The sequence below is a fragment of the Acipenser ruthenus genome, chromosome 12, assembly GCF_902713425.1.
Source record: "Acipenser ruthenus chromosome 12, fAciRut3.2 maternal haplotype, whole genome shotgun sequence".
Classification (NCBI taxonomy): Eukaryota; Metazoa; Chordata; class Actinopteri; order Acipenseriformes; family Acipenseridae; genus Acipenser; species Acipenser ruthenus.
In genome coordinates this window covers 6834432-6847785 of record NC_081200.1, presented here as the reverse complement: position 1 = coordinate 6847785, position 13354 = coordinate 6834432, and the positions used below count along the sequence as shown (strand labels likewise).

At 36.6% G+C, this 13354-nt stretch overlaps 1 protein-coding gene across 2 annotated transcripts in view; it reads left to right on the top strand.

Moving 5' to 3' along the window:
* The window catches only part of LOC117417401 (arylacetamide deacetylase-like), a 29841-nt gene extending 18432 nt beyond the window's left edge, over positions 1–11409 (top strand). Inside the window, exons 1-5 of one of the 2 annotated variants that reach the window (XM_034029543.2) lie at positions 28–311; positions 3591–3816; positions 5594–5663; positions 7635–7806; positions 8409–11409. In XM_034029543.2, coding sequence (XP_033885434.1) covers positions 174–311; positions 3591–3816; positions 5594–5663; positions 7635–7806; positions 8409–9017 — 1215 coding nt within the window. In that variant the 5' untranslated portion in view covers positions 28–173 and the 3' untranslated portion in view covers positions 9018–11409. Of the gene's footprint in view, positions 1–27; positions 312–3590; positions 3817–5593; positions 5664–7634; positions 7807–8408 lie in introns of those variants that run through there. The other variant, XM_059034450.1, reaches the window with a different exon arrangement.
* Positions 11410–13354: the final 1945 nt, after the last annotated feature.

The following is a 13354-nucleotide window of genomic DNA, read 5'->3' as shown; positions in this document are numbered from 1 at the left end:
AAAGCTTAGACTTGCATGTTGATGATCAGATGACATTAACACGTGCTGTCATATCTTTCTCGCACCATACCAAAATGAACAGAGCTTACACTTTGCCCTGATAGGAGTGACTTGTTAATCAGTTAGGCGGACAGAGAGATTATTTCTGCACACTAAAGCATTTACATGCAAAAATGGGGTCCAAAGGAATACTCTTAATACTAGCTGGAGTCCTCGTCGCTTATTATGTTTATTCACCAATTCCGTATGATATTGAAGAGAGATGGAAGCTGATGATTACAGATTCTTTCTTCAGAAGTCTTAGTAACCTGGTAATTTGATTTTAACGTTTTTTTAATTTATTTTTATTTTTATTGGCAATTTGCAGAACTTGTCAATTGTTTGGGACGTTCTCCATAAAATACTACAGTACCGACGGTACCGTCCTAAATCAATATCATTCCTTATACTACCGTACAGGAAACTTGTTTTTTGGATGGTATTTGTACTGTATGTATGTATGTATGTATGTATGTATGTATGTATGTATGTATGTATGTATGTATGTATTATTATTATTATTATTATTATTATTATTAGTAGTAGTAGTAGTAGTAGTAGTAGTAGTCGTAGTAGTAGTAGATACGGGGTTCTTAGATATTGCAATCTGCTGAATTTATATGTAAAACATAATGCAACTATTTTACTTTTAATTTGCAGAGAATCAATCATGCGTGCTTGCTGTGGATATTAATATTATTAGGTATTTAAAAATACATTCTGCTAGCAGATATGTTTATTTATTAAAAAGCCAGACGCATTTGTTTTTTCACGGGACTGCGTGGCTAATATACTACCGGACAATACTTTCATGAGCAGATTACCTCAGATTTTCATAAGCCTGCTGTTGTAGTCCTTATTGAATGCTAATAATAGACCGCGTTATTATGAAAAGCTCACTCTTAAACTATATGGTATTTATAGAAGTATCCGATTAAAACTGCCATTATTTATAGGCAAGGCAGCGTTCCCAGCCATTTACAGTACCATTTCATATACTTTGTTGTTGGAGTTTAATGTGAGCCAGGTAACTGCAGTTAGTTTTGTCTTGGCTACTTTACGAGTCGGAACATGTATTTTCATAATAATAATAATAATAATAATAATAATAATAATAATAATAATAACAAAGTCGACTATCACAGATTCATGTAATTGATATTTTCATATAGAAACCATTTTATTTAGTTTAAAAATATTTGCACAGAAGTAACCTTGCTTTTTTCATATGCGCTCTTTGCAATATAGGGGTTAAAGAACCAACACAGTGCAATTACTTTTTTCAATTCCTATTTAATGCTCCATGGTGGAAGGACGATCAGGGTGAAGTCATATCATGCTTTTAGGCGACCACAGTGTAATTGGTCTTGCTATAGAGAGGTGTTTTTTTTTTAATTGAAGCCCTACAGGCAAAGGATTGCTAATTCAGTTCCCATATGATTCAAACTGTGATAAAATGTCAGCATTTTCAAGGTCATCATAGTTCTTCACTTAGACTAAAAGTATTTTTATGTACAGGTATTGCTTTGGATTAGGGGCTTGTCTAACACTTTCCCTTTCAATTTGAAGACGACCACCAACGACATTATGTGTGGAATATGCCTGCCCATTGGGTAGGTATTGCTGGTAGGTATTGCTGAGCTCTCTATACCAGAGCTGCCGATAGGCCCCTTCCTGGGATGATCCCACCCCCAGAGGGGTTAAAACCGTCATCCTGAGCAAGCCATTTTTCTTTTTCCAGCAAACCCGTGAGGGCGACCGATGTGACCTCGCGGTTGGTGGTCATCTTCTCTTTCAGGAAACCAGGGTTATGGTAAGTAACCTGACATTCCCTTTCAATTCAAAGACTTCCTGTGCTCTGGCTAATGGGAACGTGAAAGTACGCATCCCGTAAGTCCGCGGTTCTTAAAAGAGAGGAGGTTCCAGATGCTGACTCACCATCACATTCTCCAGTCAATCTGGCCGGGCGACTGGTTCACCACCGTGGATTTACGGGATGCGTACTTTCATGTTCCCATTAGCCAGAGCACAGGAAGTCTTCAAATTGAAAGGGAATGTTAGGTTACTTACCATAACCCTGGTTCCCTGAAAGAGAAGATGACCACCAACCGCGAGGTTGCTTCGGTCGCCCTCACGAAAGAGAAATGGCTTCCTCAGGATGATGGTTTTAATCCCTCAGTGGGCGGGACCGAATGCGTCACCCCAGGAAGGGGCCTATCGGCAGCTCTGGTATAGAGAGCTCAGCAATACCTACCCAATGGGGAGGCATATCCCATACGTAATGTCGTTGGTGGTCATCTTCTCTTTCAGGGAACCAGGGTTATGGTAAGTAACCTAACGTTTTCTTATCATTGATGTATTCACCTACCACAATATGGTAACTCTGGCTTAAGGTGACTCAGATGGGAGGTGGAATTTAGAGCTACTGGTTTTCCATTTTGGGGAATAGCAAATTTCATTTTTCAAAACTGTATTTGTCTGTTGGACTAGTTTTGTTGTGTGATCCACTGCTTTTACAGATTCTGTCCCCCCTGTCGATGAGATGAGAGGTTGAAAGCTCTAGTACTTTCATTGGTGTGAATTCAAACTGAAATGTGTCAGTGATTTTAAGTTTTGAGTGAGGGGGAGGCTTATCTTAACCCCTTGCCTGAGAGAGGAGGCCTTTCAACAGCTTGTCGACTCAGGTTATTTCCAAGCTGTGATGGACAACCACAGGGAGGATCATTCATCAGGCAGTAGCTACAATGCAGTACAAAGCTACATTGCTGCATCAGTGCAAATTAAAAAGAACAAAGACAAAAATGAATAGTGACATTTTGAGTCTGGATCATCTTTTCATCTGTTAGCCAGAACTAACAAATTCTGTTAAGTGACATTTAGGCCAGGGGTCACAACAAGTTGCAGTGTTTTCTAAAGAAACATGTATGGATAATGTAATATGATGGTGACTACAAATTATGTGACTGATAATACATGCAGACTTTAGGCTATCAGAAGCATCTCAGCCTCTTCAATTTGTAATTTTAAGATGTACCTGATATTGGAGGAATAGTGCTGTATCTCTTCAGCATATAACACATTGGGCTCTATTCACTGGATTTAAACAGTGTCTGATCTAAATACTTCTGTAATTAAAAGCATTAAAATATTAACCTTCTTTAGCTTTTCATATTTAGATCAACCACCTTTTAGATCAATTAAATATCCCCTTCCGTGACACATTTGTTTTTAAATTTGTTGAAATTCTAAAACAGTTATGGGAAATCTATGGCGTTTGAGAAGTTAGTGCCCAAAGGTTCCAATTACATCTTTATTGTCATGTTTAAAACCTTTTATCACAATTAATCTTTGCTCTCTGTACCTTGGTCTGGCATAAACTTTATGGCTGATTTATTTATCTTGTATTTTTTTTCATCACGTTTCAACAGGACTATGAAAACAACATATTTGTAATACTTGCTTGTCACATCATTGCCTAAGGTTTCAATTCCATCTTCTAATCTGTATTTTATAGCAGCATGTAAAACCTTCTCTTCTTTGTGTTTTCTTAGGCAGAGATCAGTGAGCTTCTTGGTCTGAAGCATTACATGGGTGTGATGATGTTCCTCACCTTAGCTGAAGAGGTTGTTCCAGCATCTGATGACAATGTGAAAGTTACAGATGCTTTGTTTTACGATGTACCGGTTGTTGTATATGAACCCAAGAGAAAAAACAATGGGGAACTCAACAGGGCTGTCATCTTTATACATGGTGGGGGCTGGTGTTTAGGCAGTGCAAGTAAGTTTAAAAAAATATATAATAATATAAATATGTGCGCTTGATGTGATGCAGCCATCTAAAATGTATTTGTATATTTGTATCAGATCATGGAAATGATGTCACATTAAGATTAGCTATACTGTTTAATATATATATATATATATATATATATATATATATATATATATATATATATATATATATGAGTATAGAGTGCAGGGTAATGTTCACCCCACTCAAAGTCAGTGTGTATAGAAATCCCACTTGTGGAAAAACTGCTCTGACACTAATGGGATGGATATCAGCTTATAATGCACAGCACCCTATATTTCAATATTGCACCTTTGTGAAACATGAAAAACAATGACATACATATTTCAGAGCTGCTCCTGTTTGAGCCTGGAAGATGTTTCTCAAAGCTGCTATTGGTGGCCTTTCTCAAACTGAGATCAATGGTCTCAATCTATTTAATATTTCTGTCAGGAGAAATGTAGAAATGGTTCTTTTTAAGATTCACTTCTTTTATTTGGAGAATGGTTTACATTGCACACTGGGAGAAAATGCCTTGATAAACGTCAAGCCCTTGTGTCAGGCTCTGTATTTTCCAATGCCATTATACAGTATGTGGTGATTACGATGACAGAAATAGATGGTAAAAACAGAAAGAGATTTATGACACTACTGTTACAAAACAAACAAACAAAAAAAACATTGCTAGATAGTAGCAGCAAATTAAATTGCTCGCCACTTCTCTGTTACCAGCTCCCTGTACCTATGAATCTAGTAGACATGTACAATATTTGGAATGCCTGAATAATGGTTATGCAAGCAAACAATATCAGCTTGAAAACCCATTGAAAAAACCTCAACAATATATATGCCTTCTATTGAGTTTCCTGCTGATTATCCCATTGTCCCAGCATTCAAAACATATATTTGTTCTTGCATGATGTGAGTGAATAGGCCACTGGGTCAGTGCTAGCTGCAGTACAATGCTGGATTTATTAAAAATAATAGCTTGTGTATGTGGAGAATCCTCTCCTTGACCCTTCAGTTCGGTCTAACACCTCCAACTAGAGCACCAAACTGTCTACACACAATCCCATTACATTTTGTCAACTCAGACTTTAGTCTAGAAAGTGATCTCCCTCCATACTTCAGTCCTTCTGGTGGCACCCGTAGATGTGTCTGCAGCGGACGTGCGGCTATTGTCTGCGAGAGAAGTATAAACCAGTCTTTACTTACAATGCGCCACTCCAACATACAAACCAAGTATATGGAGTTCTGTTATTTTCAGAAGCTGTTTCTTTCCTCCCCAGTTTACAAACATCACCTTTCTCCCAGTAACCCAAGAGATAATGCAGTCGGAAAAGGGGCGTTGCAAAAACATGATTGGACTTATAGCAGGAAGTAGTGAAAGCAAAATGAAAATAATTTATGTTAATGACACAGACAGGTTGTGCAAACACCAAGCCTTAGGTATATACCTGGTATTTGTTTATCATTTAATCTACAATTTCCATTAGCGTTGCAGGTGTCAAAATACAGCATGTACAGTATACTGAATATGAAAGCAACTACAATTTAAATAACTGCTGTAAAAGTCAAGTTGTAATCGACACTCTGAAGTGTTAGGAGAATCAGAATGCTGACAAGAAACAAATGGCTCCAGCTTCAAGGGGTTAGAAATACTAAAACAATAAAATCAATTTGTGTGCAACTTTAAAATGCAGTCATCAGCTGGCAGTTACCATTTTCCTTCTCTAATTTGATTTATGTTTTTTTTTTTTTTAAGGAATGGGACCTTATGATCTTCTATCCAGAAGGACTGCCAAGGAACTGAATGCTGTTGTTGTATCTGTAGAGTAAGACTGTACAGTACATTCCATTGTAATGTGTTTAATATGTGCAATACATTCACCTATCCTGCCTGTACCTTGGTCTGGCATAAGCTTTTGGCGGATTTAGTGTTTTTTATTTTATTTTTTATTTTAGTTTTGAAAAGCTTGAACAGATGTTGTGCATTTTAGTATCTTTATTTGTACTTGTTTTGTACTAGCTTGCTCGGGGCATTGGGGTACTGATACAATTAAAAGTAGAAAAGCAACTTCCAAAGCAGTTAAGTTAAATTCTATGGTTCTGTACAAATTTATGGGCCAATCATAACTTTAAACACTAAGGGGTAGATGTACTAAAGTATTGCATCTGTTGCAATCATTGCAAACCACAAGCAAACCAGTCTGAAGTGTAGCAATGTACTAAACAAACGCAACGCTGTTAGCATCATTTTAACAAATTTTAACAAATGCTTTGCAGCTTTGCAGTTCTCATTTGCCCTTCAGCCTTAAATGAATATATAATTCTGGCAGAAATTCGCAAAAACAGGGTGGAGATCAAAAATATTGCGACACTTAGAATTGCATCAATTTGTTAAGAACTTTTAAAAGCATATTTTAAACAGTCGCAATTGTTGCTGGCATTTCCCAGTCTGCTTTTTCTCATGCTAGTTGTGCTCAATGCATTTTTGAGACGAACACCCAAGTACCTAATTTTCACTAAAGTCAGGGTGTACTTACAAGCCTTGAAAACATTTCTTTGACATTTCTGGTTTTCCCAGCATGTTGGGAGCAATAGACTGCACACATGTGCCACTAACCCCTCCAGCTCATTCTGAGCATCTGTATAGGACTATGATCTATTGTGTGTTAATTGTCTAAAATTTAAATTTCAATTTAAATCTTTTATTCACTTTGTACACCAATATGTACAAACAGCATGATTTATTTTGTTACCAGTAGGCTAAAGTGCAAACAACTGCACTAGGTATTCATTTGATTTTACTACGGTACTGTATACTGTATAGGCCTACTGTACAGATTTATATTTTTACATAATGTAATGTGTAGCCTACCCAAAACACATTAGTGTTATTTCAGCGCAATGATTTATATTTAAAATACATTGAGAACTGTATGTGTGTGTGATTTTATTAAATTTTTTTAAAACCCAGACATCTCCTTATGTTGGACAAACGTATCCGGTTTAGCAAGGGGCTACTGTATGATTATGAAAAGCTTTTTGGGGGTGAAGGTTGGGGCCCCACTATAGAATCTGATGGGATTAAACTGCCTTTCATTTTTTATATATATAGCACTATTAAAATAGGTAAAATGAAGACAGAACAGAATGCATTTTACAGATGACATTTAACAAAAACAATGTTATTTTGATTCTTGCACCCTTGCATGGATAGATGTTGTCCTTCTGGCACCCTCTGCTGCAGCAAACCACAACTCAACTGCTGCTATTTTATTTGAAAAAATGTTGCACAACTCTCGCTGGAGATCTCGCTAAGATGACGCAAATAATATTTAAATTAGTATATTGCGGCTCTCTTCATTAACATATTTTTTCTTAGTACGTACGACAAAATGTGCACTTTGCGAATTGTCATAACAAAAATGCAAACTGTGGTATGTTTGCACTGCGACTGGCCCATCTTAGTACATCTACCCCTAAATGTTTTGGCAAATGTCTGTGTCAGTAATTTTTTTTTTATCAAAGCAAGTCGCTCTGATTTTAAAATAAATGATTTGGACCCTTATCAAAAGATGAGATTCTCAAAGATGAAAGAATGTTTTCCTTTATTGGAATAGCACCCTTGTATTCGAATCTTACAGAACCCAGTTTTAAAATTGCAGATGGCAGAACCAATAAATAAATAAAGAGATGGCTGTAAATTGTCTGGAGCCAATCTTTCAATTAAAGTTCAGCAAAAAAAAATCTTTATAGTTGTGCTCAGGTCTTGACACGTCTTGTTATTGTGTGTCTTACAGTTACCGGTTGGCTCCAGCGTACCATTTTCCTGTTCAGTTTGACGGTGTTTATAATGTGGTAAAGTACATTGTACAAGACCATGTCTTGAGCCAGTACTCTGTGGATGTTAACCGCATAGCTGTTTCAGGAGACAGCGCTGGTGGAAATTTAGCTGCTGCAGTAGCACAACAGGTAAATTGGTCATGTTTATTGATCTCATTTAATTTTAGTAACTGAAGATTATCTTTCAACAACTTTCACTTCGTAGGGACCGATTGTACTCTTCAAAGACATTTTTTTATTCATTATTTAAAAATGTGAACGTTAAGCGTTAAAAAGATCTATTATGTTTATTTTTTTTTGGTACTGAAAAGTCTCATTTGAAATAAGATATATTTTGCCATGAAACAGTTCAATCATTAATTGTAGTACATCTATTGTATCCCAATTCATCAGTGATTGTATAAATGTAAAACTTACACAGGGTAGAGTGATAAGAATTGATTGTGTTGCATCCCTTATAAAAGTTTACCACAGTATCTTTGCATGGTATTTATGCAGTTTTATCATGCTTTTCCCATGGTTATACTGTGCATTTACCTTAGTTTACTCTGGTTTGTCATGTTTTTTTAATATCTTTACCATACCGCTCTTTTACTCTTTACTCTATATTAAGGCAATTTGTGTTTACCTCCAGGGGTAATTTATTAGAATTATTAAATACTATAAGAGAATTAAAAACAACCACAATATTCACATGAGTGCTGCTGATAAGCTTGTTTCATGTCTTATAGCTTCAAGAAGATCCAGAAATCCAAGTTGATCTGAAGGCACAAGTATTGCTGTACCCAGCGCTTCAGGCCCTGGACATGAATACACCTTCGTACCAGCAGAATAAGTACATGCCTATACTGCCAAAGACATTAATGGTCAGGTTTTGGAGTGAATACTTCACCTCTGATTTATCCCTCTTTCATGCAATGATGAGTAACAGCCACAACACTTTGGAGTCTGCTCATTTATTGAAGTTTGTAAACTGGAGCGTTTTCCTGCCTGAGATCTTCCGATTGAAGTACAATTATACTATGCCAAGCCGCAAGAGCTCAGACCCGTCAGAAACGATCTCATCCATCACAGACCCCAGAGCTTCTCCCCTGCTAGCTGACGATGTGAAATTGCAAGTGTTGCCCAAAGCCTACATTCTGACCTGTGAGTATGATGTGTTGAGGGATGACGGTATCATGTATGCCACAAGGCTAAGAAGAGCAGGAGTGCAGGTAACGCTTGAACATTTTAAAGACGGCTTCCACGGGGCGATGATGCTCACTACGTGGCCAACCAGCTTTGAAGTTGGACACAGAATGGTAAACAGTTACATTAAGTGGTTAGATAACAATCTATAAACTAGAACGGTTTCAAAATAATTCTGCTGAAGATTAATTATTGTTACTAAATGGCACAACTATAAACCAAAATAAACCCCTCAGTTCATGGAATGGATTTTTTAATTTTCAAATCAAGCTACATACAAAAAACAAACAAAATAAAAATATGTAGACTGCAGGTCAAATGTTGTCTACTCTAAAAAAAGTGGACCAAGCCTATTTGGAGCTATGACCCACCCATCTCTTCAGCGGTTCATACTTTTTTTGTTGAAGTTTACAGACTTGCTAGACACCTCCATCTATGTGCTTGTGACATATTTCACTATTAGAGCAAATTCAAACTAAAAATGTATGCATGTCTAATTCATCAGAATCTGATGCCCTAAATATTCATATACAGTAGTTTTGCTTTATCTATAACTTTGCCATGTTTTCTAATTACAATTCATGGCATACAGTATATTATAAAACACACAAGAGAATGTTCCAAAACAATAAAAAGATATATTTGCTGCAGCTTTGCCAGGCATGCAATCCAGTTCCTTCTTGCAAATACAATATTGCTGTATACATGGGCTGTGAACTTTGGTGTTGGCTCAGTGAGGTCACACTTTGAGGTGCTTCTCTATCCAGCGATGCAGATTTCAAAGCTGTCACATAGTGAATGTGAATGCTGCCCCCAAACTACACTCCATTAATTTCCTACGTACACAACAGTGATCATTAAATATTTAATGTCTGAGCGCTTGTCAGATCTAATATTTTAGATGTACAGAAGGGCGCAAAAGAATGAGCGGATTTTGCTTATTGGCCCAACTCTTCAAATTCTCCAGAATGGGCTAATCACATAGAACTTTGCACCATGGGTTTGTGACAACATTGGGCCACACAATAGTTTGTTTATTTATGTGGGTGGTGGGAAACTGCAGGGTTCTTATTAGGCCCAAGTTCCCTTATTTTTTCCAGATTAAGGGTACAAGAAAGCACATTAACTTTTCCTAAACTGGGGGAACTGGTGGTGAAATAAGCAGAAATTGGAGTGTCTTGCGGTTTAATCTAAAAAAGTATTCAGAGCTGCCATTACAATTAGGCTTTCTTCTTGAGTAAGTGCTAGAGATGAAGGGGTTTGTCAAAAAGTTATTTATGACTTGCTTCAGGCCCTAAACTCTCTGTCTTTCACTGTGTTCCATTAGAAAGCTGGAATGTTGACAATAAAAAGCTTTTGATGAAGTATTTATCCTGCTGATTTTGCCACCGGTTGATGTAATGTATGTTCTTGTGCCCATCATCTTTAAGATCCTGTAAGGTGCTAGGGCCTACTACCAGAGCAAGGATACATTTGAAGATTTCCCTAAGCTTGTTCTAAAATGTTTGTCGTCAAAATGGGGGCGTGGATTTTTGTTAAAATAATTTTTGTTGCAGAATTGTTTGTAAACATTTAGAAAGTCTGTGTCTCAGAAATTTGTCTGAATTGCCAGAAGGGGCACAAAAACTAGTTTAAAAAAATAAAATCAGTGCAACTTGGCATTGTACAGCCTTGCTGCGCATTACCCTGCTGTAAATTATTGCTATAGCTGCTCAACTAAATTCCCAAGCTGTGGCAACTGTGGTGTTCTATTGATCTAATGATGTACACAGAGGTAGATCTAAACACACACTAGTGCTTTGCTTCATTGGTCATTTTTTGACCCTTTAATTTTACACCCATACAAATACAGAAAGAAAACTCAGTAAACAAAATGCTACAGTACTGTCCAAAAACACTGTAGCTTCCCGGCATACAGTACTGTTTTGAGATGGTACTGTAATATTCTTTATAGGAAAGTCCATGTTAGAGTGGCCTTACAGTGGTGTAGAGAGACGATCTTGAGATCTACCCCTGTTTGGATCTTCAAATAGTCTTAGTCAAATCCACAAACACACGAAGAGACGTTAAGATTTTACATGTGCTGTTTTTCTATTTTTGAATGTTGTATCACATCTTTTGTTTATGTGTTTTTTTTTTTTTTTATACAGTACTTGGTCCTTATTTTGTGTGTACAGATTTCTTAGGACCAGGGAACGTTTTTCTTCTGATGTTTTTTTTTTTTTTTTTTACCCGGGGTTGGCTGGGCAGGGTTTAATGTTAAGTGAAAATACTCTGTTTAAAAGTAATAGCATGTCAATGTTCTGCCTACCCCAAGAACAGAGGAGGTTAGAAACATGTGGAATATTGTGGAGCTCATGTGACCTGTTGTGTATTCTGTTGCATTGAGAAACTTTCTGGAAAGAGGTTTCTAACCCATTCTAGAACTCCTGCCGGTAAGCTCTGTAGGTGGGCAACAACTTCCAGAGACCGATAGCCAGATGTTTTCATTTGTTGTACAGCTACACATATTGAAATAAATGCTGTTTTATGTTTACTTCTTCATTCCTGTTTGTTCACTAACTTTATTTTCTGTGATGATTTGCTTTTCTTTTAAATGTTACCCCCTTATTTATCTGGTTTATCTTTTCTTGTTTATTTATGTATGAACTTGCAAATATTACAGATTCCCAGAAAATAATAAAACAGCACTTAACGTCCTAGCAAAAGTATTTGTAGTTGTAAAACAAACACATTTGGTAGAGATACAAAGACATGATAGCAACCCAATTGTTTTGTACTCCAGGTATTTCAAATTGCATACATCATTTGCAACATGAAAAATGCCAAAGAATCCAACACATACTGTAATCCACTTCAGATCATAATCATCACCTCTGTAACCAAGATTATGGCACAGCGGATTTACCCAGTGATTACATTTACATTTTTAAATCAATACGAATGATATATTTCCACTCATACATTATACAACAGTGCCAGTGACTTTAATCAAAAAGTACTTGTACAGGTGAATAGAAATATTCATTGCATTTCGCAATCTAGAATCAAATTGTAAGTACTGTGATAAACAAGCACATACTGAAGTGTACAGTGCTGCCACCTGGACCTAATGTTCCTTGAATGCTCAAACAGTTTTAAGGCTTTGGGACGCACAGAGAAAAGCTATACTGAGACACGTTTTACATAATATTAAAACACAGATTAGTAATTTATTCTGGAATGCTGAAAACAATCATGTGACCAGTCTCTTAGTTCCTTAGAGTGTGTTTTTGGCAGGAGTCTTTCTTCGAGTTTCTTAACAATTGTTACAAGGTCAGAGAAAACGATCAACATGATGTCAGAAGTTACAGTAGGGAAAGTGGGATACTGTAAAGCCAGGGGGGATTGCAAGCTTTATCTGCAAATTTCAAGCAGAGAAATGTGAACCATCTGTTACACAATTCTGCAAAAGCAAGCCTTATTATTCATAATGGTCACATGCTAGTCCTGAATTCTTTTGATCTGAGAAAGGAATAATATGAAGCAAAAAGAAAATGGGAATTAGCTTTCATTAGCGTGATGTGGATTACAGCATATTTTTTAATCATGACAATATCTGCTTTTTAATCCAGTGGTGTCTCTACCTATAATTATGCAGTACAGTATTTTAGCAATAAAATAGCTACGCTGGGAATTTCAGACAAATAAATGACCTAGTCAGATGCTACACATTTGTAGCTCCCTCTTTCAGTTTTTTACGTTATAATAAGTAATATTGAGACCAAAGTGAATGTTAAAATGCACACCAGCAATACAAACAAATTATTTTAATTAGCCCCCCAAAAACGTAGTTGTTCAATGACAGTCAAAAGAAAAAAAGATTGATGAATCATTGAATCATAGAAAAGTGCAGAACAATTGTTCTTGCATTCAGTCTTAATCGTAACACAGGGAAGAGTATTTTATCTTATCTGGGCAGAGGATTGCAATTGCAGGATAAATCTCAGTGGTAGGAATGTATTACCAAGGTTGAATACATTTTTAAACAAATGTGTGGCATTATACCAGACTTCAAACTCTGGTGAATGAGGCTAGACTGAGTTTACAGATTTTGTCTTCATGATAGCTGATCCCAATTGTATTTATTTTTTTTCATATGCAACTAAACTGACTGAAGTTATACTTCTACAATTATAGAGTAGTAGTAGTCAATCTCGATTTCATCACGTTCATGCTCTTCTCTGCCCAGAACACAACCACTTAAAAACAAATCTTTTAGCAATAACAGGACTGATTATCAGGTATTCATAACAGAATCATTTTGATCTGTTTAAGTTATATAAGAAATGTGCATTGTTCCATACATAACAGCATAAACCCAAGGCAGCTCAGTCGCACGCACGGTACACGGGCTGCACGTTGTATTCTAAATATTACAGTTCAAACTTTAACAAGGGGCTTCTCTGCTCTGTGTCCTTATTGACACATTTCTATATCAGCATTACGT